This window comes from Medicago sativa, chromosome 7 (assembly GCF_051527215.1).
Source record: "Medicago sativa cultivar Bolivia chromosome 7, Bolivia_mono, whole genome shotgun sequence".
Classification (NCBI taxonomy): domain Eukaryota; kingdom Viridiplantae; phylum Streptophyta; class Magnoliopsida; order Fabales; family Fabaceae; genus Medicago; species Medicago sativa.
In genome coordinates this window covers 8,653,913-8,680,223 of record NC_140755.1, presented here as the reverse complement: position 1 = coordinate 8,680,223, position 26,311 = coordinate 8,653,913, and the positions used below count along the sequence as shown (strand labels likewise).

General features: G+C 36.9%; 3 protein-coding genes and 1 long non-coding RNA gene across 6 annotated transcripts; 3 read left to right on the top strand and 1 right to left on the bottom strand.

Moving 5' to 3' along the window:
- Window positions 1–1,007: 1,007 nt before the first annotated feature.
- LOC146904009 (receptor-like protein 9DC1) lies at window positions 1,008–3,240 on the top strand. Of its 3 annotated transcripts, XM_085724743.1 has the most exons (5): window positions 1,008–1,591; window positions 1,697–1,723; window positions 2,441–2,513; window positions 2,632–2,663; window positions 2,756–3,240. In XM_085724743.1, the coding sequence occupies exons 1-5, from the start codon at window positions 1,186–1,188 to the stop codon at window positions 2,962–2,964; spliced, it is 747 nt and encodes a 248-aa protein (XP_085580869.1). In that variant the 5' UTR covers window positions 1,008–1,185; the 3' UTR covers window positions 2,965–3,240. The 3 variants fall into 3 exon arrangements, with proteins under 3 accessions (XP_085580869.1, XP_085580870.1, XP_085580868.1); XM_085724744.1 differs by lacking the exon at window positions 1,697–1,723 and having other exon boundaries at window positions 1,009–1,591; XM_085724742.1 differs by having other exon boundaries at window positions 1,009–1,723.
- A 15,197-nt stretch (window positions 3,241–18,437) lies between these two features.
- On the top strand, window positions 18,438–20,543 carry LOC146904008 (receptor like protein 22-like). The gene has a single exon (XM_085724740.1). The coding sequence runs from the start codon at window positions 18,863–18,865 to the stop codon at window positions 20,411–20,413; it is 1,551 nt and encodes a 516-aa protein (XP_085580866.1). The 5' UTR covers window positions 18,438–18,862; the 3' UTR covers window positions 20,414–20,543.
- A 1,909-nt stretch (window positions 20,544–22,452) lies between these two features.
- LOC146904007 (uncharacterized) lies at window positions 22,453–23,115 on the bottom strand. The gene is made up of 3 exons (XR_015018195.1): window positions 23,018–23,115; window positions 22,650–22,681; window positions 22,453–22,552 (listed from the first exon to the last, which is right to left on the bottom strand). It is a non-coding gene; the product is annotated as an uncharacterized LOC146904007 (long non-coding RNA).
- Window positions 23,116–24,521: 1,406 nt separating this feature from the next.
- Window positions 24,522–25,796, top strand: LOC146904006 (V-type proton ATPase subunit d1-like). Its single transcript, XM_085724745.1, has 4 exons — window positions 24,522–24,552; window positions 24,619–24,667; window positions 25,153–25,287; window positions 25,400–25,796. Exons 3-4 carry the CDS (start codon window positions 25,165–25,167, stop codon window positions 25,529–25,531), a joined length of 255 nt encoding a protein of 84 aa, XP_085580871.1. The 5' UTR covers window positions 24,522–24,552; window positions 24,619–24,667; window positions 25,153–25,164; the 3' UTR covers window positions 25,532–25,796.
- The last annotated feature ends 515 nt before the right edge of the window (window positions 25,797–26,311 follow it).

Genomic DNA, 26,311 nt, shown 5'->3' with positions numbered 1-26,311 from the left:
ATGAATAATTTTGAATGTTTTTATGTTTTCAAGTTAATGAAAATTCCTTCTCTGTTGGTAGCTCTTTATATGTCACCGTTTGCCCGTAACAAGAATATTGCTGATTTCTCTATTGAAAGTTTCATTGAAATTCTTGTTCCTGCATTTTGCATTGTATCTTTCAAAAGCATAAAATACGTTTAAAATCCCCATTTTTCGGATTTTAGAATACCAAAATAGGGTGAGATGTATAGTCTCTAGCTTGATTAACTCTTTTTGAATACCAAGAGTCTATTTGGGAAAGAAAATTTTGCATTGGATGAGAGTTTCAGAGAATTTGGATAAATTTTTTAAATTCAATTTATGTTATTATAGAAGTCTCAAAATTTGAAACATATTAATGTTAGTATATTTAATTTATTATTTATTATTCTCTACAAACACAATCTCTCAAACAGAGAAAACGTAATATTTCTCTCTAGTTTATTTTTTTCCCAATACTCGAAACCTTCTCTCCAAACAATCAAAGAGACCCCGAATCATAGTAAGAATTTCTTTCATTTTTCCAAGTATCTTTTCTCTAAAATGCCTTTTTTTAATACAAAAAATTGTACATATAAAATAGTTAATTTTTTCAATAAATTTGTGCAAGCTCTTACATGGTTCTAGATTGAATTTTATGCATAAAACCAAATAATAAAATGTTGAGTATATGAAGGGAGAAAACAAATTGTTATGTCGGTACGAAATAAAATTGCACAGGAACAATTGACTAAGTCAATTAAATTGTTTTCCAAGATTGCAAGTAGCAAGAAAATCAGAGCAAATTTGTGGAAGATAAGAAAGCCTCACTGCATGATAAAACATCAAATAGACCTTGTGTATTGGATTGGCCACATAATGTGATTAGAGATCATATTATGTTACATCAAAGTCTTGTATAATATGCATTGGTCTGAAATAAATACAATAAAGATGAAATAAAATTGTAGAATCTATGATAAGAGCCAAGAAGCAAATACCTTTCTGGAATTTAAACAATAAACGAGACAAAGTTTTTTTGGAGTTGATCAAGTTAGTCCTAAACCAAAATGCACGGTCAATGATAATCAAGTTCACTACTAAACATTTTCATTTACTATAAGAACCACTTAATATGTGTCTAGCATTTCATCCAAAACTTTCAGCTCAAAATATTAAGATACAATGGTGTTTGTCCGGTCTCATGTTTTTTTAGTAAAATTTCTTTTCCTTTATTCACTTTTCTCTTTCACATTTACCACATCTTTACCTCACTTTCAGCCAAAGTGTCATCAATATGAAAGCCAAGCCTTGTTGCACTTTAAGGAAGGCTTTGTCATCAATAACTTAGCCTTTGATAATCTTCTCGGTTATCCTACGACAGCTTCTTGGAATTCCAGCACAGATTGCTGCTCATGGGATGGCATTAAATGTCACGAGCACACAAATCATGTGATTCACGTTGATCTTAGTAGCAGCCAACTCTATGGTAAAATGGATGCAAATAGCAGTCTATTTCGCCTTGTGCACCTTCGAATTCTTGATCTTTCTGACAACGACTTCAATTACTCTCAAATCCCACCCAAGATAGGTGAGCTTTCACAACTAAAATATCTGAGCCTTTCTCGTAGTTTATTTTCTGGAGAAATACCACCACAAGTTTCACAGTTGTCTAAGTTGTTGTCTCTTGATCTAGGCTGCAGAGCTATGTTACGTCCTAAAGGTAGTACCTCAAATTTGTTGCAACTCAAATTGTCTAATCTCAGAAGCATAATTCAAAACTCAACAAAACTTGAGACTCTTCTACTTAGTTTTGTGACTATTTCATCTAATTTACCAGACACACTCACAAATATAACTTCATTGAAAGAACTATCTGTTTTCAGTTCTGAGTCATATGGTGAATTCCCAATTGGAGTATTTCATCTTCCAAACTTGGAACTAGATTGAAACACAAGCTATTTTTTCAACCACAGAGTTGAGCACTTGAACTCAAAACTTATATATATGAAAGTATAATTTCCTAAATCTTGTGTATGTTGGCTTGAAATATAAACCAAGACTGCTTGCCTTTTCTCTATACTGTGTTAATAATATTAATCTTGCAACAATAATTTCCTAGCCAAGAAGGATGGAATCTAAATATTTCAGTATAGACAAATTTGTGTCAATACTGTTACTATAGTATAAGCCAAAATATCAAAAATAAAAAGAAACAAGGACAAAAATATACATATATATGATTATTTACTTAGGTAGGTTAATCAAATTGATCATCTAAGCCCTGGTCACGTCGCCTTTTCTTACTCTTCTCCCTAAGTATCTCCTTGATTTCTCTCTCTCTTATCGACAAATACAATCAAGTCTTTGAAGCTCCTCGAAGATCGAAAAGTTTTTCTAATATTTACCGGCGCCATTTTCCTTTTTGTTGGTGCTGTAGTATGGATTCTTGAGCACAGGCACAATCCGGAGTTCCGAGGTCCACCCAGGAAGCAAATTATGACAATCTTTTGGTTAGTATTTTTAGCTTAATCATTGGAAACTCCAGAGTTTCTCAAGCCATTCTTGATGCACGGCTTGCTTTAGCATCAAGTAACATATTTTTGCTGAGATTTGTTCCTTCTTTTGCAGGTTTACTTTCTCAACAATGTTTTTCTCACACAGTATGTGTGCTACAGATTCTCATTCATATACTTTAAATTTTCTCCACATAGTATAAATTTCTGATTTTCTTGGTTGCTATGATTTGGCACAGGAGAAAACACTGTGAGTGGTCTTGGGAGATTTGTGCTAATCATATGGCTTTTTGTTGTATTAATTATCAATTCAAGCTACACAGCAAGCTTCAAAGGAAAAAGGAAAAAGGCGCCGGTAAATATCAGAAAAACTTTTCGATCTTCGAGGAGCTTCAAAGACTTGATTGTATTTGTCGATAAGAGAGAGAGAAATCAAGGAGATACTTAGGGAGAAGAGTAAGAAAAGGCGACGTGACCAGGGCTTAGATGATCAATTTGATTAACCTACCTAAGTAAATAATCATATATATGTATATTTTTGTCCTTGTTTCTTTTTATTTTTGATATTTTGGCTTATACTATAGTAACAGTATTGACACAAATTTGTCTATACTGAAATATTTAGATTCCATCCTTCTTGGCTAGGAAATTATTGTTGCAAGATTAATATTATTAACACAGTATAGAGAAAAGGCAAGCAGTCTTGGTTTATATTTCAAGCCAACATACACAAGATTTAGGAAATTATACTTTCATATATATAAGCAGCGGCGAAGCTAGCGATAATTCTATGAGGTGGCCACATATAATTTTTTTTTAAACTAATCTAATGCAGTAGGCAAAAAAATTCACAATAACTATTACTTATATAAAATGTTCTTAATAAAATATACACTTGATTCAACAAGAACGAATTATACAAAAAAATGCGGCAATAAACTATTTTGTACCAAAAAAGCCACAATAGTATAAGTATAACACAAATTGTTTTAACCTAATTTGTTTTTCCTAACCTAAATTCCAAAGCAAAATAGTGGTTTGTATCAATTCCTAACCTAATTTGTATCAATTCCTAATTTGTATAACACAAATTTTAGTGGTTTGTGTTGCTATCGCTAAATTCCAAAGCAAAACATAAAAAATTGATTTCAAACTAAATGAGATTATTGTGAAATGTGAATTGATATCATACCTGGTAACCTGGGTGAATTGAGAATCTAATTAATGTTGCTTGTAGTTAACCTGTTACTTTTAGGTCACCATGGCAGTGTTGCTATCGCATGGATTGTTTGTTTCTCTTGTGTACTGTGTATTGTGTTGCCTGGGGATCCTGTTTTGTGTGTTGTGTTGTGACTGAAGAGTTAAAATGCCACTTTAGAGCATCCACAATGGAGACATCCATTTTTGAGTACTTAAATGGGTCCCACGCGTACACATCACTCTTTTATTATTTTTTAATAGTAGTACCTAATAAGCACTCAATCCCTCCAACCCAAATCTCACACAAAGTTCTTAAATGGGACCCACTAATCAACTATCAATAACTTTATATCACTACATTTCAATTTTTTAATATTAAAAGCGTGCGGGTCCCGTTTAAAGTTGGGGGTCTTAAATAAGACCCCGGGTCTTGAGAGACCCTCAAAAAAAAATTCCCCAATGGGGGTACCTATTAGGTACGGTGTCTTAATTGGTAAAGACATCACCATTGGGGATGATCTTACCTTGTTTTTTTTATTAATAATAATTGTGTGGTGGGCTGTGGGTATGGGCCCACTTTTGTATTAGATAAACTATAAAGATTATTACTATTTATCTCTTTTGGGTGTTAATCTTCCGGTTCCTATACGACACGATTAAATAATTTGAAGTTCAACCGGAAGTTAAATAAAGATAAAAAAAATTAGTTCACTTAAAATAAAACTTGGGGTAGCTAAATATTTATTATTAGGGGTAGCTAAATATAAAAATATACCTACTCACTCAAAAAAATAATTTTTTTTGGGGTAGCAAGGGCTACCCCTCCCTTATACCACCATTCGCCCCTGTATATAAGTTTTGAGTTCAAGTGCTCAACTCTGTGCTGGGAGCTATGTTTGGTTTCCTCTGGTTTTAAGGAAGAGAGTCATTCAAGAATAAGGGAGATTTTCCATTCAGAAATTGATATTCATAATAAAATTACCATTTCTTCCACAGTTGCTTCTTTCAGATAGCAAAATTACCATCTTATAGGCTTATATTGCATATTATGGTGCTCCTTTTGTAAAATTCAATAGTAGTGAGCCTTTGATCAATACGTATATTGCAAGGGCTCAGTGCAGCATCTTCAATCTACTCTATGGCGCAACACATTTAAAATTGTTAACAATAATAATAATAATACTGTAAACATCATATACACTACTTATATTTACCAAGAAGCAGCTTTTGCATGAATACAGTAATTTATTGAATACAATTAGTTGAAAAAATAGCTTGTCCCAATTGGAGTAACTTCATTGAAATATAACTTCTGGATTTGGGATATAATCCAAATCTCAATGGTAGTTTGCCTGAGTTTCTGGCTCAGAAGCCAAGAGAGAATCCACTCTCTAACTCTCAAATGAGAAAACTCAAGTTTTTATATATTTCAAATTGTGAGAATACATGAAGGAAATGACCTTATTTATAGTAATCCTAGAGGCCATGGTAGTTAAAATAGTAATGGACACAAATTAGTAAATGGCAAACATGGCTTGTTGGACTTATTGTAAATAATAGAGTGGTGGAATATGAGGTAAGGGATGATGCAAGATAGGACTTGTTGTTAATAGTAGAGTGGTGGAATATGAGGTAAAGGATGATGCAATTAATCTGTATCATTCTCCCCGGGTTGAACAGAACTCGTCCTCGAGTTTATATCAAGTTCATCATCCAGATATGGTGAAAGGTCGGCAACATTGAAGGTTGCTGCGACACCATAGGTTCCTGGCAATTCTACCTTGTAAGCATTGTCATTGATTTTTTGTACTATTTTGAAAGGACCATCAGCTCTTGGTGACAACTTGGCATTTGGTTGTTTTGGAAATCGTTCTTTACGCAAATGTATCCATACCAAATCTCCAATTTTAAAGATTTGTTGTCTTCTGTGCTTGTCACGATTAATCTTGTATCGTGAATTTTGCTGAATTATCCGTTGGCGAACTTGTTCATGCAGTTTCTTGATCTCTTTTGCTCTGCTTTCTGCATCTGCACTATACTGATGTTTATCTGATGATGGAGTCAAGTCTAACGGACTGTGTGGTCGAGTTCCGTATGCTACCTCAAAAGGACATTTTCCAGTAGCTTGATTAGTTGAATTATTGTATGCAAATTCAACTTGTGCCAAGATGAGATCCCATTGTTTTAGATTTTTACCGACAAAGCTCCGGAGTAGGTTTCCCAAAATCCTGTTAACAGCTTCAGTTTGTCCATCTGTCTGGGGGTGACTAGCACTACTGAACTGAAGTTTAGTACCCATCTTCCTCCATAAGGTTCTCCAAAAATGACTTAAGAACTTAACATCTCTATCAGAAGTGATGGTTTTTGGAATTCCATGAAGACGAACAATTTCCTTGAAGTATAAGTCAGCAACTTGAACGGCATCATTAGTCTTTTGGCATGGGATGAAATGAGCCATCTTTGAAAGTCTATCCACAACTACCATCACAGAATCCTTCTGGCGTTGAGTCCGAGGTAATCCAAGCACAAAGTCCATGCTAACATCTTCCCAAGGTGCTTCTGGAACAGGGAGTGGCATATAAAAACCAGTGTTTTGGCCTTTGGCCTTTGCCAAATGGCATACTCGACATCTTTGAATATGTTTGTATACGTCTCTTTCAAGTCTTGGCCAATAGAAATTCTCTCTCAGTAAAGCAACAGTTTTATCTCGTCCAAAATGACCTGCTAATCCTCCATCATGGGCTTCCCAAATAATGGCTTCTCGTAGAGAGCACTGAGGAATACATAAGGTTTTTCCTTTGAACAAAAATCCCTCATGTCTGTAGTAGTCCTGAGAGGATTGTGAATCAGTGGCATTCCAAAACTTTTGAAAATCTGGATCATCTTTGTATAACTCCTTGTGTAACACCCCGTTTTCCCAACATAAAAATTTCATTTAAAAATCAGAGTATTTTGATCACAACGGAATGTCACATGCTTCATTTAAATCATAAAATGGATAATAATAATTATCCTTCAAATTCAACATCATGAAAGATCTTAAACTATTGCAGCGGAAAATAGTTCAGCATTTAAAAGTCTTGGCACGCAGGCCTTATTGAAAAATCTCATAAATTAGTTCATAAAAGAGACACGTAAGGAATAGAAGTAAAAGCAAGCCCCCATCCCGTTACGTATCAGAGCACCTAGACACCAACTGAGAGTCCACTCTTGAACGCCTCTAATCTTTATTACCTGCACATTACCCACGGTCGAGGCAACATATACGCAGAAGGGGTGAGATTTCATAATCAATACATTAAGCATATAATCCAATAAAATGCATTTAACAACTTAAACATTAATAACATATCAACAATTAACAATTGGCATATTTTTCATTACATAACAAATACGATCATCAAATACCATTACTCATTTTTCATCACAAATCATAATCAACTTAACACTCAACTTGACGACACAACTCATCCTTGACCATGCAACTCTATCAACTCAACAACAACCTAACAACACGACTCATCCTTGACCATGCAACTCTATCAACTCAACAACAACCTAACAACACGACTCATCCTTGACCATGCAACTCTATCAACTCGACAACAACTCGACAACTTAGACATCATGAACTTCTTGATATGCAAATGCATGTGGTACCATTCAGCAACAAAATGAGCATAATAGGCTCTTCAACGTGTGAGCACAAAGGCTGCCGGGCCTAAAGCCCCCAACTTTAATGAGCACAAAGGCTGCCGGGCCTAAAGCCCCCAACTTTAATGAGCACAAAGGCTGCCGGGCCTAAAGCCCCCAACTTTAATGAGCACAAAGGCTGCCGGGCCTAAAGCCCCCAACTTTAATGAGCACAAAGGCTGCCGGGCCTAAAGCCCCCAACTTTAATGAGTATGCAATGAACTCAACTACCAACAACTTAGACAACGACGTGTACAACTCATACGACTCATAATCATGGGCAACTTCTTAAATTCCAACAACATAGACCGACTCATGCAACCTCAAGACACTAACAGTCGACAACAGAGAACAGCAGCAACATACAACATTTAACATCACTTGAATGTGTTAACATTCACATAAAGAATTAATTACATCAATATAAATATCACAAAACTTCATTATAGCATTCATGCATCAACACTTCTAATTTCAGTCACCATAACAGACTTCTGGAGCTTATGGAAGCATCCTAAACAGCTCTCTAACTTACTTCTAAGGTCATCTCAAGACTACACGTGCGAAAGGTTCGCATCGGGACAATTTTGGGCAACTAACAGCCTAACTCGCAGTGGCGAGTAACTTCACTCGCAATGGCGAGCGAAATGTGCATTCTGGGTGCCTACGTATTTACTCGCAGTGGCGAGTTATTCTGCTCGCAGTTGCGAGCTCACAGGTCACTCGCAGTTGCGAGTTGTGTTGCTCGCAGTTGCGAGTTCTGGGTTCTAGCTCGCAGATGCGAGTGTTCTTGCTCGCAGATGCGAGCGATGAATGTCAGTACGGCCAGAAACCTAAAAATCACAACTTTTCACCTATATTCATGATTCCTTCATCCAAATAGCATCTAATTATCATCTTAAGTAATATCTAAGGTCTGTACACTAATTTTGCATCAATCTAACATCTGTTCTTGATTCATTCATCAAAATTGATCCTAAACCTAATTCTCAATTCTCACCAAAACTTAACCTAATCATGCTAAATTCATCCTATAGAATCATACTCTTAATAGTAATGAAAATTAGTCTCACCCTTACCTGGTTATGATGAAATCGCAGCTCTCCCTCTAGTTCTCCTCTTTTCTGACTTTTCTCCCTTTTTCTCCAAAAACGTACGTATTCTGTTTTCTAACTTCTGTTATCTATTTATCTCTCCTAATTACTCTTATCACTACTAATTGCTCATCTCACAACACAGCCCAATTTTCATATTTTTATTTTATTTATCAAATCTTATTTTATTTAATAATAAAATAAGTCATAACAACATAACAACTTCACCACAACAAAATATCCCTCACAATGCAATTATAAATCGTATATATAAATATATTTTAAATAATCGAATAATTAAGACGGACGTTACAACTCTCCCCAACTTATAGAATTTTCGTCCTCGAAAATTTACCTCAAGCAAACAACTCTGGGTAAGACTCCATCATCTTACTCTCTAGCTCCCATGTCAGGCTTTCACCAGTCGTTCCACTCCAAACAACTCTCACTAGAGGAATCTCCTTGCCTCTCAACGTCTTCATCTTGCGATCATCAATCCTCAAGGGTAAGGTCTCTACCGTAAGGTTGTCTCTAACTTGCACATCATCACTCTGAATCACATGGGACGAGTCTGGAACATACTTCCTCAATTGCGACACATGGAACACATCATGCAAATTCGATAAATGAGGTGGTAAGCCAACTCTATAAGCCACCGTGCCAATTCTCTCGGATATCTGATAAGGACCAATAAACTTTGGAGTCAACTTCTTTGACTTCAATGCACGACCAACACCGGTCGTTGGAGTAACTCTCAAGAACACATGGTCTCCCTCTTGAAACTCAAGGTCTTTCTTACGCTTATCATGGTAGCTCTTCTGTCGACTCTGCGACGCTTTCATCTTCTCTTGAATCATCTTCACCTTCTCAGTAGTCTGTTGAACAATTTCTGGTCCTAGAACCACACTTTCACCGGTCTCAAACCAACACAACGGAGTCCTACACTTCCGACCATACAAAGCCTCGAAAGGTGCCATCCCAATACTTGAATGATAGCTGTTATTATAAGTGAACTCTATCAACGGAAGATGACTATCCCAAGTTCCACCTTGCTCAAGTACACAAACTCTCAACAAGTCTTCGAGTGACTGAATCGTTCTTTCCGACTGACCATCTGTTTGAGGATGATAAGCCGAACTCAATCTCAACTTAGAGCCTAAAGCCTCTTGCAAACCCTTCCAAAATCTAGAAGTAAATCTTGGATCTCTATCTGACACGATGCTTGAAGGAACACCATGCAATTTCACTATGTCTCGAATATAAATCTCTGCCAACTGAGCCACAGGAAAACTAATATTAATCGGAAGGAAATGTGCCGACTTCGTCAATCTGTCAACAATCACCCAAATAGCGTCATTTCCCTTAGGAGTATTCGGTAAACTTGTCACAAAATCCATGGATATACTATCCCATTTCCATTCTGGTACATCTAACGGTGTCATCAACCCAGCAGGTTTCTGATGCTCTACCTTCGACTTCTGACAAATCAAACAAGAGTACACAAACTGTGCCACATCACGTTTCAATCCTGACCACCAAAACAGCTTCTTTAAATCATGATACATCTTTGTAGCTCCCGGATGAATGCTCAAGCTACTCCTATGACTCTCTTCCAGAATCATCCTTTTTATCTCATCATTGTCTGGAATACAAATCCTACCTCGGAACCTCAACACACCTTGATCATCGACTTTAAAGTCACCATCTTCAGTTTGATTACTAGCAACCAACAAGTCCACAAACTTAACATCAACCTTTTGTGCATCTCTAATACTTTTCAAGAAATCGTTATCAATTTTCAGCATTCCTAACTTAACGCTCCGAGACGACATTTCACAAACTAAGCTCATATCTCTAAACTGTTCAAGTAGTTCAAATTCCTTCACCATCATAGCAGACATATGTAAACTCTTCCTACTTAAGGCATCCGCAACAACATTAGCTTTACCCGGATGGTAATTCAAACTAAAGTCATAATCCTTCAACAATTCGAGCCACCGCCGCTGTCGCATATTCAGTTCTTTCTGATCAAACAAATACTTCAAGCTCTTGTGATCACTAAACACCTCAAATCTCGAACCATACAAGTAATGTCTCCAGATCTTAAGGACAAATACGACTGCAGCTAATTCAAGGTCATGAGTAGGATAGTTTCGTTCATGAGTTCTCAACTGTCTTGATGCATAAGCAACAACTTTACCATCTTGCATAAGCACACCACCTAAGCCCAATTTGGACGCATCACAATACACCGCAAAAGGTTCATCAGGTTTTGGCAAAATCAAAACTGGAGCCGTCGTCAACCGCTTCTTCAATTCATTAAAACTGTTCTCACAGTGAACATCCCACACAAAGGTTTTACCTTTACACGTCAACTGTGTTAACGGAAGTGCCAACTTAGAAAATCCTTCTATAAATCTTCGATAGTATCCTGCCAAACCCAAAAAGCTTCTAATCTCTGTAACTGACCTAGGAGTCTCCCATTGTGATACTGCTTCAACTTTAGATGGATCAACTGCAATACCACTACTAGAAATAACATGGCCCAGAAAACTTACCTCGTTCAACCAGAATTCACACTTAGACAATTTAGCATACAACTTCTTCTTTTTCAGCACTTGCAAAACGATTTTCAAATGTTCCGCATGTTCTTCTTCTGTCTTAGAGTAAATCAAAATATCATCGATGAACACAACCACAAGCGATCCAAAAATGCATGGAAAATGCGATTCATATACTCCATAAACACGCCAGGCGCATTACTCACACCAAAAGGCATCACCTTATATTCATAATGACCATATCACGTCCTAAAGGCCGTCTTCTGCATATCTTCATCTTTTACTTTAATCTGATGATAACCCGACCTTAAATCAATCTTGCTGAACACACGTGCACCCACCAGCTGGTCCATCAAATCATCAATTCTAGGAAGTGGATATCTATTCTTTATAGTTACTTTATTCAGTTGTCGATAATCAATGCACAACCTCATACTTCCATCTTTCTTCTTAACCAACAATACCGGCGCTCCCCAAGGTGAAACACTCGGTCTAATGAACTTCTTATCTAGCAAATCTTCCAACTGTTCCTTCAACTCAGCCAACTCAGAAGCTGACATACGGTAAGGTGTCATAGACACAGGCTTCGTTCCTGGAACAAGATCAATAGAAAATTTAACTTCTCTCTCCGGTGGTACATCAGGAATTTCATCAGGGAAAACTTCAGGAAATTCACACACTACTTGCAACTTATCAATCACTGCTTGATTCTCCAAAGATAAGGACGCCATCAAGGAAAACATCAAGATCCCATCACGTTCTAATTGCTTCAGCTGCTTAGTAGACAAAAACTCTGCTCCACTTTCTTCTTCGGCAGAAGAAAAAATACACCAACTTACTAAAACAATTAATGTGAACATGGTTGTACTCCAACCAGTTCATACTAGGGATTACACAACAAACAACAAACAGGACAACTCAAATACAGTACAAAACTGTAATACGACACAACGCGACTCTACTACTTGGCCGGACGGACCGACCTGCTCTGATACCAATTGTAACACCCCGTTTTCCCAACATAAAAATTTCATTTAAAAATCAGAGTATTTTGATCACAACGGAATGTCACATGCTTCATTTAAATCATAAAATGGATAATAATAATTATCCTTCAAATTCAACATCATGAAAGATCTTAAACTATTGCAGCGGAAAATAGTTCAGCATTTAAAAGTCTTGGCACGTAGGCCTTATTGAAAAATCTCATAAATTAGTTCATAAAAGAGACACGTAAGGAATAGAAGTAAAAGCAAGCCCCCATCCCGTTACGTATCAGAGCACCTAGACACCAACTGAGAGTCCACTCTTGAACGCCTCTAATCTTTATTACCTGCACATTACCCACGGTCGAGGCAACATATACGCAGAAGGGGTGAGATTTCATAATCAATACATTAAGCATATAATCCAATAAAATGCATTTAACAACTTAAACATTAATAACATATCAACAATTAACAATTGGCATATTTTTCATTACATAACAAATACGATCATCAAATACCATTACTCATTTTTCATCACAAATCATAATCAACTTAACACTCAACTTGACGACACAACTCATCCTTGACCATGCAACTCTATCAACTCAACAACAACCTAACAACACGACTCATCCTTGACCATGCAACTCTATCAACTCAACAACAACCTAACAACACGACTCATCCTTGACCATGCAACTCTATCAACTCGACAACAACTCGACAACTTAGACATCATGAACTTCTTGATATGCAAATGCATGTGGTACCATTCAGCAACAAAATGAGCATAATAGGCTCTTCAACGTGTGAGCACAAAGGCTGCCGGGCCTAAAGCCCCCAACTTTAATGAGCACAAAGGCTGCCGGGCCTAAAGCCCCCAACTTTAATGAGCACAAAGGCTGCCGGGCCTAAAGCCCCCAACTTTAATGAGCACAAAGGCTGTCGGGCCTAAAGCCCCCAACTTTAATGAGCACAAAGGCTGCCGGGCCTAAAACCCCCAACTTTAATGAGCACAAAGGCTGCCGGGCCTAAAGCCCCCAACTTTAATGAGTATGCAATGAACTCAACTACCAACAACTTAGACAACGACGTGTACAACTCATACGACTCATAATCATGGGCAACTTCTTAAATTCCAACAACATAGACCGACTCATGCAACCTCAAGACACTAACAGTCGACAACAGAGAACAGCAGCAACATACAACATTTAACATCACTTGAATGTGTTAACATTCACATAAAGAATTAATTACATCAATATAAATATCACAAAACTTCATTATAGCATTCATGCATCAACACTTCTAATTTCAGTCACCATAACAGACTTCTGGAGCTTATGGAAGCATCCTAAACAGCTCTCTAACTTACTTCTAAGGTCATCTCAAGACTACACGTGCGAAAGGTTCGCATCGGGACAATTTTGGGCAACTAACAGCCTAACTCGCAGTGGCGAGTAACTTCACTCGCAATGGCGAGCGAAATGTGCATTCTGGGTGCCTACGTATTTACTCGCAGTGGCGAGTTATTCTGCTCGCAGTTGCGAGCTCACAGGTCACTCGCAGTTGCGAGTTGTGTTGCTCGCAGTTGCGAGTTCTGGGTTCTAGCTCGCAGATGCGAGTGTTCTTGCTCGCAGATGCGAGCGATGAATGTCAGTACGGCCAGAAACCTAAAAATCACAACTTTTCACCTATATTCATGATTCCTTCATCCAAATAGCATCTAATTATCATCTTAAGTAATATCTAAGGTCTGTACACTAATTTTGCATCAATCTAACATCTGTTCTTGATTCATTCATCAAAATTGATCCTAAACCTAATTCTCAATTCTCACCAAAACTTAACCTAATCATGCTAAATTCATCCTATAGAATCATACTCTTAATAGTAATGAAAATTAGTCTCACCCTTACCTGGTTATGATGAAATCGCAGCTCTCCCTCTAGTTCTCCTCTTTTCTGACTTTTCTCCCTTTTTCTCCAAAAACGTACGTATTCTGTTTTCTAACTTCTGTTATCTATTTATCTCTCCTAATTACTCTTATCACTACTAATTGCTCATCTCACAACACAGCCTAATTTTCATATTTTTATTTTATTTATCAAATCTTATTTTATTTAATAATAAAATAAGTCATAACAACATAACAACTTCACCACAACAAAATATCCCTCACAATGCAATTATAAATCGTATATATAAATATATTTTAAATAATCGAATAATTAAGACGGGCGTTACACCTTGACTGTCTCAAATCCAATGACTTTCATTTGCATAGTGGCAAGTAGGGTATGACGCCTGCTAAGAGCATCTGCAACAACATTTTGAACTCCCGCCTTATGTTTTAGTAAGAACGGATAAGCTTGTAAAAACTCACTCCAAGCGGCATGTCTGCGATTGATCTTTTGTTGGGAATTCAAATGCTTTAGAGCTTCATGATCAGAATAAAGAATAAATTCTTTATTCAACAAGTAATGACTCCAATGTTGCAAGGCTCGGACAATGGCATAAAATTCTTTATCATAGGTTGAGTATCTAAGTTTACCATTGTTGAGCTTTTCACTAAAGAAGGCTATAGGATGGCCTTCTTGACATAGAACCGCGCCAATTCCTGAATTGGAAGCGTCACAACTTACTTCGAACACTTGGTCAAAGTTGGGAAGGGCTAGCACTGGTGTTTCAGTCAAAAGTTGTTTTAGGTTGTCAAAACTTTTTTGTGCTTGCTCGGTCCATTGGAGTTGATCTCCCTTTATGCAATCTGTAAGCGGGGAAGCAACAGAGCTAAAATTCTTGATGAACCTTCTATAAAATGAAGCTAATCCATGGAAACTTCTAACATCATGAATTGACTGTGGAATAGGCCAACTGTTGATGGCTTCAACCTTGCTGGGGTCAACTTGAATACCTTTAGCTGTGATTATGTAACCCAGGAAAGTAACTTCGTTGGTTAGGAAGGAACATTTCTTCAAATTTGCATAGAGTTTTTGTTCGCGAAGAGTTTGTAACACTTGTCGAAGCTGCTCTAAGTGTTCCTCCTTGTGTTTGCTGTAGATCAAGATATCGTCAAAGTAGACCACTACAAACTTGCCAATGAATGATCGAAGTACTTGATTCATGAGACGCATGAAGGTACTTGGAGCATTAGATAACCCAAAGGGCATCACTGTCCATTCATATAAACCATCTCTGGTTTTAAATGCAGTCTTCCATTCATCTCCTGGCCTAAGCCTGATTTGATGGTATCCACTTCGAAGATCGATCTTTGAAAAGATGGTGGCACCATGCAACTGATCTAATAAATCATCAAGTCTAGGTATCGGAAATCGATACTTGATGGTAATCTTGTTGACAGCTCGACTATCAACACACATTCTCCAGCTTCCATCCTTTTTGGGGACTAAAATTGCAGGAACAGCACAAGGGCTAACACTTTCTTGTATTAGTCCTTTCCTCAGCAATTCTTCGACTTGACGTGTAATTTCAGCATGTTCTTGTGGACTCATTCTATAAGCTGGTCTATTAGGAATGACAGCTCCAGGAATAAAGTTAATAGCATGTTGAATGTCTCGCATTGGCGGCAATCCTTGTGGAACAGCTTCTGGTACAACATCTGGGAATTCACTGAGCATTTGTTCAATTTCTACTGGAAGGACAGTTTCTGCATTTTCTTCGAACAATAGGATAAAGCTCATGGTTTGGACTTCATCCACAGCTTCTTTGAATTGAGTCTTAGTGATTAAAGACACTAATGGCTTGGACTCAATTTTGTTTTTATCAAGTCCACTCGGTGGTAATGGAGTTAACTTGATTTTTACTCCATCTTTGACAAAGGAGTAGGTGTTGGCATAACAATCATGATGAGCACGACGATCGTATTGCCAGGGTCTTCCAAGGAGAAGATGACATGCATCCATTGGAACAACATCACACCAAACTTGATCTTGATACTTCTGACCAATGGAAAAATTCACAAGGCAACGCTTCGTAACCTTCACTTCACTACCTTTGTTGAGCCATTGTAGTTTGTAAGGATGAGGATGAATTTGTGTTGGCATCTCTAACTTCTCTACCATGTAGTTCGATACCACATTTTCACAACTACCACTGTCTATTATAACATCACAAACTTTTCCAGCAGTGGTGCAACGAGTATGGAAAATGTTTTTCCTCAACCAATGCTCTTCTTGAGCTGACATTGTATGTAGGCTTCGTCTGATCACCAGAGACTCGCCATGGTCAGCAAAAATGAGCTCTTCATCATAAATTGGCTCTAACTCTTCTTCTTTTTCAGGTTCATCTTGGTTTGTTTCCTCATCAACTTCTTCATAAGCTTCGCCTTTGATGATGGTGATGGTTCTTCGTGTTGGACAATTTGAAGCTATATGTCCAAAACCTTGACATTTGAAACACTGGGTAGCTTTGGGTTTATTTACTGTGGTGGGTTTAAGAGAAGGTTTTGTAGAAGTACTGGGCTGATCGTTATTTGTTTTGCGGGGATAAGAAGAATTCTCAGTGGAGGAAAAATTCCTATAAGAATGCTTCTTGGGTAAATGTTTCTCCACTCTTATGGCTAAACGAATAACATCGTCTAATGTCCAGTATTGTTGGAGTTGAACTGGATGAGCAACGTCAGTATTTAATCCACCAAGGTAACGAGCGATTGTTTGCTCCTCCCTTTCATGAATGTCGCACTTCATCATTAACTTCTCAAATTCTCTAGTGTATTCTTCTACAGACAAGTTTTTCTGACGAAGGCTCTGTAGTTGAATAAAATTATCTTGATAATAATGAGAAGGCAAGAACTTTTTGCTTAGTTCTCGACGCATTTTCTCCCAAGTCTTGATCTTGCTTTTTCCTTCACGGGCTCGCTTTGTTTTTAGATTTTCCCACCAAATGGAAGCATGCTTCTTCAATTTGACAGCAATGATCTTGACTTTCTTTTCTTCAAGTATCTCTTTATACTCAAAGACCCGTTCAACAGTTTGGAGCCAATCAACGAACTCATCTGGATGTAGCTTTCCTTCAAAATCAGGAATATCTACCTTGATGTCGTTGTCTCTGAATGATTGTCTTTGTGGACGACGACTTCTTAATGATGATGATTCGCTACTTGATTCATCAACGTCTGATTGCATGTGTTGGGCTTCCAATTGTGCTTGTTGTGCATTTACAGTTTCTTGTAACTGTTGGATTTGTCTTTTCATTTCTTCCATTTGAATATCTCTAAGTGTTTGGTCGTTTCTTCTTGGAGGCATGTTTTTTTTTTTGAAGGGCAAAATGAGTATAAGTACTAAAAAAATAGAATAATTCTTTTCTGATGTGGAAGATCAGATTAAACTGCAACCACAGAGCATAATAGGAAATTTCTATAATAATAGCACTAAAAGAAAGGATTTCTTTAAAAAATCACAATTTTCAACAGGGGTAAAATTGTAATTTCAGAAAGAACAGGGGCACTTTTGCAATTTCAAAAAATACAGGGGTAATTCTGCAATTTTTGAAAGCTGAGGGGCAATTTTACAATTTATGAAAGTTAGGGGCAATTTTGCAATTTCTGAAAATTTTGGGGCAAAATTGCAATTTCGGAAATGTTTTGGGGCAAATTTGTAATTTCTAGGAATTTTGGGTGACTGGGTGATGACGTGGCACAGGGTGACACGTGGCAGCGATGTGGTGGCTGACTTGTCGATGACTGGACAGGTCAGGTGTGATGTGTCAGGTTGACACGTGGCGGTAAGTGATTGGCTGGAAGTGACACGTGGCAGCTGAGGTGGCTGCTGACTGGTCGTCTTCAACCTCTGACTTCCGTGGCGGCGGGTGGTGGTCCGGCGAGAACTTCGGCGAGGCGTTTGACGGCTCGTGGAGGCTCCGTTGGTGACAAAAACCTCCAGTCCAAGGTTTTTCGGCCTTCCGAACGCAATGGCGGCGTTAGTTTTGTGAAAAAATGGCCGCAAAGTAGAGTTTCGAGGGTGGCAGCTCTTAAACTCTAAGAACAGCCTTAGAAAACTCAAACTTTCCGTTGATTCTTGCACTCAAACTCAACTCCGGATTTGGAACCTTGCTCTGATGCCAAAATGGCTCAGAAGCCAAGAGAGAATCCACTCTCTAACTCTCAAATGAGAAAACTCAAGTTTTTATATATTTCAAATTGTGAGAATACATGAAGGAAATGGCCTTATTTATAGTAATCCTAGAGGCCATGGTAGTTGAAATAGTAATGGACACAAATTAGTAAATGGCAAACATGGCTTGTTGGACTTATTGTAAATAATAGAGTGGTGGAATATGAGGTAAGGGATGATGCAAGATAGGACTTGTTGTTAATAGTAGAGTGGTGGAATATGAGGTAAAGGATGATGCAATTAATCTGTATCAGTTTCAATCTAGTTCACTCACCAAAATATTTCTTGATCAGACAAGTTTCTCTGGTACACTGCCAGTATCCATTGGAAAGCTTAGTTCTTTAATCTCTCTATCAATTCCAGTTTGGATATATTCCTTCTTCACTTGGCAACCTCACAAGACTCAAGCAGATAATACTTGGTGATAACAAATTTAGGGGTGACCCTTCTGCATCCTTTGCCAATCTTACAAAACTAAGTGTTTTGGATATTGGTAACAAGGAATTTACTATTGAGACATTCGCATGGGTAGGTAAGCTTTCATCATTAACTGTCTTAGATATATCATCAGTCAATATTGGCAGTGACATTCCATTATCTTTTGCAAATCTCACCCAGCTACAATATTTAGGTGCAACAGATTGCAATATAAAGGGTGAAATTCCATCTTCGATAATGAACCTAACAAATTTAGATTTCTTGAACCTATGCTCTAATTTTTTGCATGGAAATCTAGAGCTTGACACATTTCTGAAGCTCAAAAAGCTAACTTTCCTTGATTTGTCATTCAACAAACTGTCATTGTTTAGCGGAAAAAGTTCTTCCCATATGACAAATTCTCGACTTCAATTCTTACAATTGGATTCATGCAATTTAGTTGAAATTCCAACATTTATAAGAGATACGGCTGATCTGGAATTTCTTAGTTTATCAAACAACAATATAACATCGATACCGAATTGGTTGTGGAAGAAAGAAAGTCTACAAGGCTTAAGTGTTTACCACAATTCTTTGACAGGAGAAATACCCTCAACCATATGCAATCTCAAATCACTCACGAATCTTGATTTATCGTTCAACAAATTAAGCGGCAATGTTCCTTCATGTATGGGGAACTTTAGCCAATCTTTAGAAATTCTAGATCTAAGTGTGAACAAATTGTCTGGCCTCATTCCTCAAACATACATGATAGGAAATTCCCTTCAGCAGATTGATTTCAGCAACAACAATATGCAGGGTGAGTTGCCAAGGGAATTGGTAAACAGCAGAAGGCTTGAGTTCTTTGATGTTAGCTACAACAATATCAATGATTCATTTCCATTCTGGCTGGGAGATTTACCTGAGTTGAAGGTATTGTCTTTAAGTAACAATCAATTTCATGGAGACCTTAGGTGCTTTGGCAACATGACATGCACATTTTCCAAGCTTCACATCATTGATCTTTCTCACAATGAGTTCTCTGGCAGTTTTCCAACAGAAATGATCCAAAGATGGAAAACAATGAAAACTACCAACATAAGTCAATTAGAGTACGAGTCTTTCTCGTGGACGTCCGATATTGCAAAAGGTTATTATACAGCCGAAGATAATTTTTATTCGTTCACAATGTCAAACAAAGGGCTGGTCATGGTTTACGATCACCTTCAGAATTTTTACTGCTTAATAGCCATTGATATTTCAAGCAACAAAATCAGTGGAGAGATACCACAAGTGATAGGCGATTTGAAGGGACTTGTTTTGCTCAACTTGTCAAATAACCACCTTATTGGCAGCATTCCATTTTCCATAGGGAAGCTTTCAAACCTTGAAGCACTAGATCTTTCTCTCAACAGTCTCTCGGGGAAAATTCCCCAACAGTTGGCACAAATCACCTTTTTGGAGTACTTAAATGTGTCCTTTAACAATCTCACAGGTCCTATACCACAAAATAATCAGTTTTCTACATTTAAAGGTGATTCATTTGAGGGCAACCAAGATTTGTGTGGGAATCAGTTGTTGAAGAAGTGTATAGATCATGCAGGGCCTTCTACTTCTGATGGTGATGATGACGACTCGGAATCTTTCTTTGAATTATACTGGATAGTAGTTCTGATTGGATATGGCGGTGGACTTGTTGCTGGAGTTGCATTGGGAAACACTTACTTTCCGCAGGTATTTGAATGGTGTAGAGATTACCTTGGCGTTTCATTTATAATATTTCTTAATAAGATTTTTAAGAGACATTAGTGAGTTGTTTTTATGTTATAGCTTAAAAGGGTCTTGTGAGTCCAATATTTGTTTTAGTTTCCTTCTGTTCTTGTAATTGCATTCTGTAAGAGTTTCCTTTGTATGTAAAAGCAATAAAGGTTGTTTGAAAGAGCGTGGTTTGAATTACATTTTGATATTTTAGTGAGGTTTAATCACAACACCAAAAAGTAGAATTCTGTGTCCTATATGAATTGAATTGTTATATGTGTAGTCTTCTTTTTCTGCTAGTTATTTTTACTCCAACATTGCAGTTGTAATAGATTATGCAATATTTATTTAATTTCTTCATTATATGTATAATGGAGGATTCTACCCTGCACCAATATCTCCAAGATGGTCCACAGTGCCAGAAAAGATTTTCAAATCTCTATCAAAACAAAAATGAAATAATTTGCATCAAAAATCAATTTCATGTTACCACAATTTATATGCCTTATGTTATCAATTTACAAGCTTTCTCTTAATAACTTAAACGGAAGATTCCAATAACGAAATTTTCCATTGATGGCTGAAAGTGGCAAACCATTTACTGAGCTCAAAATTTGTTCCTGAAGCTCATGGACAAGTCCTGCACAATCAAGTAATTATAGAAACTAATAAAGTAATTTATTTTCTTCTTTTGTTGGTGTAATTGCCTCTAGTATGAATGTGCTTTGTATGAAGTTTTGTTGTTGAAAGACTTGCAACGAAGGTTATGAATTACTTGTAATTCAGATTTGTGGTAAAAGTGAGTGTCAGAGACAAAGTTACCTCATGTGCATCAATATGGACTGCATCTCTCTCCTATGTTTCTATCTAAAGGGTATCAAGATAGTCTCAAAGTGAAGGGCTTAAGCCAATTGGAAAGGAATAGGAACAAATAAATAAGTGTCACCTTTACCGATTATGGTGTTTAAACTCGGGTTTGACCGGAAGGTAAGTAAGCTCTGGAAAAGGTTTGTTGCATCCAGGGTTCGAAAACAGTTCTCTCGATTATTCAACCATGTCTCCCGATGAATTTGTATTCGTTTTTCTACCACTTAAACTCAACCACTTGGTTTCTCTAATAACTGTCATAAACTATCAAATCACTACAATCACATAATTTTGTCATGTATTACTTCCTAAAAATAACTACCATTAGAAAGATACTCCTACTGTGTGTCTGTGACATAGTTTCCTATGTTGTCTATCTGATTCAATGATATATTATCACATTATGTCTAATACTAACTTTTTGGAATCCAAAATGTTACATTTTGTTGCCCGATCAACAAGCTTTGCTAACCCAGTATCTAAATCATCCCGCTCTTCCATTGATTTCAGTATCACTTTCTTTTGTTCTGATGGGTCCAAACACTGTATTTACAATATTATAGTGTGAAAGAAAAATATTAATCTTCCTCTTACATATCTTTGAATACAATATATCACTTATACTTACCAATACTGCTAATTGCTGCTTGTCATTTTTTTAGCTCATTCTGTGCTGCGTTACTAAGGTCCTCCTACTTTAGTAGAGACAAATTTCTTCAAACACAGATTACTTTAAGCTTAAAATTAAATCGTTCATCAACAATCGTGTATGGTGTACCCTTCATTAGGAAAAAATATCTAGATATTTGATTTCTAAGATTTCAACAAGCTAAAATTGATTGGTAATGAAAGATAGAACATTAATTCTTTGTTGTCAATCACGGATTGGGAAAAAAGTGGTTTGTTCAAACTTTCTACGCAACACTAGAGCGCTATGAAAAGTAGCCGCTATTTGACAAACTGCTTAACAGTACCACAAGATGGATTATTAAGAGGAAACTTGACAAATGTTCTTAGCAGTTGAACATGACCTTCTTGATATTGTCCTTTAGTGCAGGCAGGGGTCTAACAGCAGCATTAGCTCCAGGTGCACGGGTACTACGTCCAGGAATATCTTGAAAGCACTGGAGATTTCAAAGCTTCTTCTAAGGCAGCCTTGAAGAGGGCAACGAGAAAATTGGCTGAGATGACGGTACCCAGCCGCCACTCCCGCTTCGCCACGAGAAACAGCACCACTTGTCATTGAGCCACTGTTTGAAGTCTAAGGTTCCATGTAGAACCTTGCCCTGAGTGCAGCCAAATGTGCATAATAGGCTGGGGGCACTGCAATTATAACACAACACAAATTGTTAACAGAACACAACATAAATAACTATGAATCTTATTAGTTTCTTATATATAAAGAAAATGGAAAACTTACCAATAGAAACAGAACGGGTGCATCTGGCATATCTGCAGTAAATAATCAAAGATGACACCACATTAAAATGATTTCAGAATGAAAATTTGTGAATTTAGAAATTAAGAAATGTGAAGGTATGAGAATCAAACAACTCTGGATCAAACAACTGTTGACATATTTTAAAATTGTAAACAACTGTTGCTATGTTTTAAAAAAGCAGAATTGTGAAGTTTGATGTGAAGTGTGATAAACAAACAAAATTGTATACAACTTACGTGTTTAAAGAATTGGAAGTTTAGTTTGGAGGCATTTGATAAACAAACAAAAGCAGTAGAGCTGAAAAAAACAAGGGAAATTCCAAATCGGATTACAGGTAAGTTACTTACGTGTAGCAGAGGTTATTAGTTAGACTTTGTAGACCATCTGCACAAACATTATTTTCATCCCACATCACATGGTAGTGAGCTAGACGGCTTGTGCCCTGCAAATTTCGTTGACGTAGTAAGAACAAAAAACAATAATTCAACTTCAATTATTTTACCAACAAAAGAAGAAATTTTTTTACCTGAATACCAGCAAGGCTGCAAATATAAAAGTCAAATTCTGTTGGATGGCAGATCTTAGAATCCACAACTGTGCCTGAATCGAAGATCATACTTGGTAATTTCGGGCCAATCTTGAGAAGCAAAAACCTACAACATCGAAGAGCATTATTTAAAATTGAGAAAGTATAAAACTTATATTCAAGCTTGAGTTGCTTGGAATTAAAACAAATCACATATGTACAAAACATTCAGCTGCTATTGATGGGCTTGAGTCCTCTGCAGGGTGTGGATGAGTAACATCAGCGCCAAAAATGATCGTAGGCCTGTCACTAACTAGTGGAATGCGTCGAGAAAGTGCATCAACAAGCACTGTATTCCTGTCCTCAACCTTCACATTGATTTTCAAAGAAACATTTGCAAGGTACTGCTTGCTCATCTTAAATACATGTTTAGTTAAACAGTGCTGGGAAATAACCCCCAAGTCAGTTTCACATATCCTTTTCAGGTCACCTGCATATCAGATGTTCACCGACAATTAAGTTACTTGCTATCCTCTGGACTAAAGGCAGACCAGGTCTGTAGGGGTCAAATTTTGTGAACTTCTATTATGTAATTATGTTGGTCTAGTAAATCATTTAAAAAATAGGAAGGATGAGTGACTCTGGGCCAATTTAATTATATAACTAAGGATATGACAACTTAATGAGAAAAAAATGAGATTGAAACATTCAATACTAATGCAAATTAGAAAACAAGTGGCAGAGAGAAAAAGTAAAAGTTGCAGTTTTTATGTCAGGAATTAACTATTTAGACGCTACTGATTTACTGCAAGCTGAAACTCCAGTTCCTAAAGGTAAATTCAGATACTAGCTAAGTGAAGAAAAAAATTCAGTTGAATATGGTAGGGGAGTAAAAGTAAATGTCAAAGAATCATTTACCATAAAGAGAGCCATTATTATCGGGCAATATAACAATGAGCAGGTCAAGCTCTTTGTCTTTAGGCAACTTGCTCTTCGCATTATGATACCGCGTTTTAAGAACTTTCTCTACTTGTTCAGGACGAGCACTAAGGGCAGGACCTAAAGAAAATAAAAATAAGAAAGACGAAAAAGTATTGGCAAGGACCTAAAGAAAACTTACATTGATGTAGAGGAGGATTGTGATGACATATTGGAAAGTTTCCCCATGCGAAGTGTCACAGACAGTGATAGAAGGGCTGTTAATATTACCATCAATAGGTAAAGTACTAAGCAGTCTTTGTATAATCTTTTTGTTTATCTGGATATCCTCATAACTAGCATCCATGGTTTCCACGTTGTGCAACATTGGAACTGAGCTTACCAGCGATGACCGTTGTACTCTAACTTCGGTTTGTTGTAAGCTCTAATCAATATAGTGCTTTGTAATGCTTATTTTACTAATGACCAACTTATTTTTAACAGCTACCCATATGGTCATGAGGAGCTTGCTGTCTGTGAGGACATTGATCAGGTATGATTTGCATCGCAATTGTGTTAAACGTTTGGTTGTTGCATTGCTGATGTACAGTGTTTTCCCTCTTTCAATTTGTATGCTTCTTGGACCCATGTAGATTGTGTTTCTTAGGGCAGTAGATTATTTATCGATTTTTTTATTAGTAGCTAAGTCAGTGTAATGTGCTGCAACTATATTATTCCTCTTATCCCTGGTTTAACTGCCGTTGCATGACCTTAAACATGTACCTCCAGGAGCTGCCCTACTTGTAGATGATTCTTGTTTTAGGGATCTCATTGAAACTTTCATTTCATATTTTTGAGCACTTTCATTTGTTACTTCATTTGTAATTTTAGTTGCTTTTGGCTACCAATTTCTTGTTGGTATCGGCCCTGAAATATTTGAGATTCATCCTTGTTGTCTATATCATCCACTGATTTCTAGTTTATTTCTTCTAGTATTGCTTTTTTAGCCTTAATTATCTTACACGTTTGCTCGCGTAGGTTCGTGCTGTTATGGAAAAATACCATCCTTATCAATCTATCTTTGCGAAGTTATCGTATGGCGAGAGCCAGATGCTTGACAAGGCATTCTATGAGGAGGAGGTCAAGAGGCATTGCTTAGCATTTGAGCAACAGGTTTATTTTTTTAACAGTTCAGAATATCATAATATTATGCTGGAAGGATATTGTATAGTGTACGTATGTTGTATTCATTCACTAAGCCATCCTAATTTGTCTATATTTGCAGTTTCACTATGCTGTGTTCTTCGCATATATGAGGTTAAGGGAGCAGGAGATCAGAAATCTTATGTGGATTTCAGAATGTGTGGCTCAGAATCAAAAGTCGAGAGTTCATGACAGTGTTGTCTTCATATTTTAGTCTGATTGATTACTCATTGTTATAGCTTGTACGTTTGTTTCGACAAATTGTTGTGTTCCTGCATTCTACACCCGAGTTGCCGATCAGTATAGACTAGACAGTCACTGGTTAGAAGATTGTGATACAAATAAGTAAAATCTTCTGTAATGTAGATGGGAGATCTTTTGTCAAATTTGATTAAATTATGTTCAGATTTATAAACGGTTATATTGAATTTGAATGTTGTGAATTGTGATATTTGTAATAAATTTTCGTATGGAATAAACTTTGGTATAGGCATTACTTGAGTAGCTCTCGTATCATGGGGTATAGTACACTCTTAATGCTCCTTGGATACACAACACCGAAGGTAGATAAGCTAGAAGCAATGGAATGCTATGCTACTTTTGTTTTTTGTGTAAATTGGGTATCTTTCGCACGCAGTTTAGGAGACTAATCCTGCCCCAAATGGAAGGCAAACAATCCCTAAAAATTTATCTCTCAATGAACATAATTAAAAGAGATGTCTATAGCATAGAAGCAATGTGATGCTACTTTTCACGTTGCCCTCACTACTGAACATAAAATATCTTCCATTTTTTTCAAAAGTATACATCAGGACTGTACAAATTTTTTTATTATAGAATTTTAATGGATGATTTTAAACCATTACAGATAAAGATGCATTTTGACAAGATCAAGATAAAACTGAAGTTTTTACAATGACAGAATATATACGACGATTACTATTTGTGGTCCTATAATTCATTTTTTTATTAAAAAAATGTACATAAAAATTAT

Coding starts and splice junctions, on each gene's coding strand:
- LOC146904009 (XM_085724742.1), top strand. CDS start 1,186: ATGGTGTTTGTCCGGTCTCATGTTTTTTTAGTAAAATTTCTTTTCCTT. Junction 2,514..2,631: donor CAAATTATGACAATCTTTTG/GTTAGTATTTTT, acceptor CTTCTTTTGCAG/GTTTACTTTCTCAACAATGT. Junction 2,664..2,755: donor AACAATGTTTTTCTCACACA/GTATGTGTGCTA, acceptor GATTTGGCACAG/GAGAAAACACTGTGAGTGGT.
- LOC146904008 (XM_085724740.1), top strand. CDS start 18,863: ATGAACCTAACAAATTTAGATTTCTTGAACCTATGCTCTAATTTTTTG.
- LOC146904006 (XM_085724745.1), top strand. CDS start 25,165: ATGGAAAAATACCATCCTTATCAATCTATCTTTGCGAAGTTATCGTAT. Junction 25,288..25,399: donor GCTTAGCATTTGAGCAACAG/GTTTATTTTTTT, acceptor CTATATTTGCAG/TTTCACTATGCTGTGTTCTT.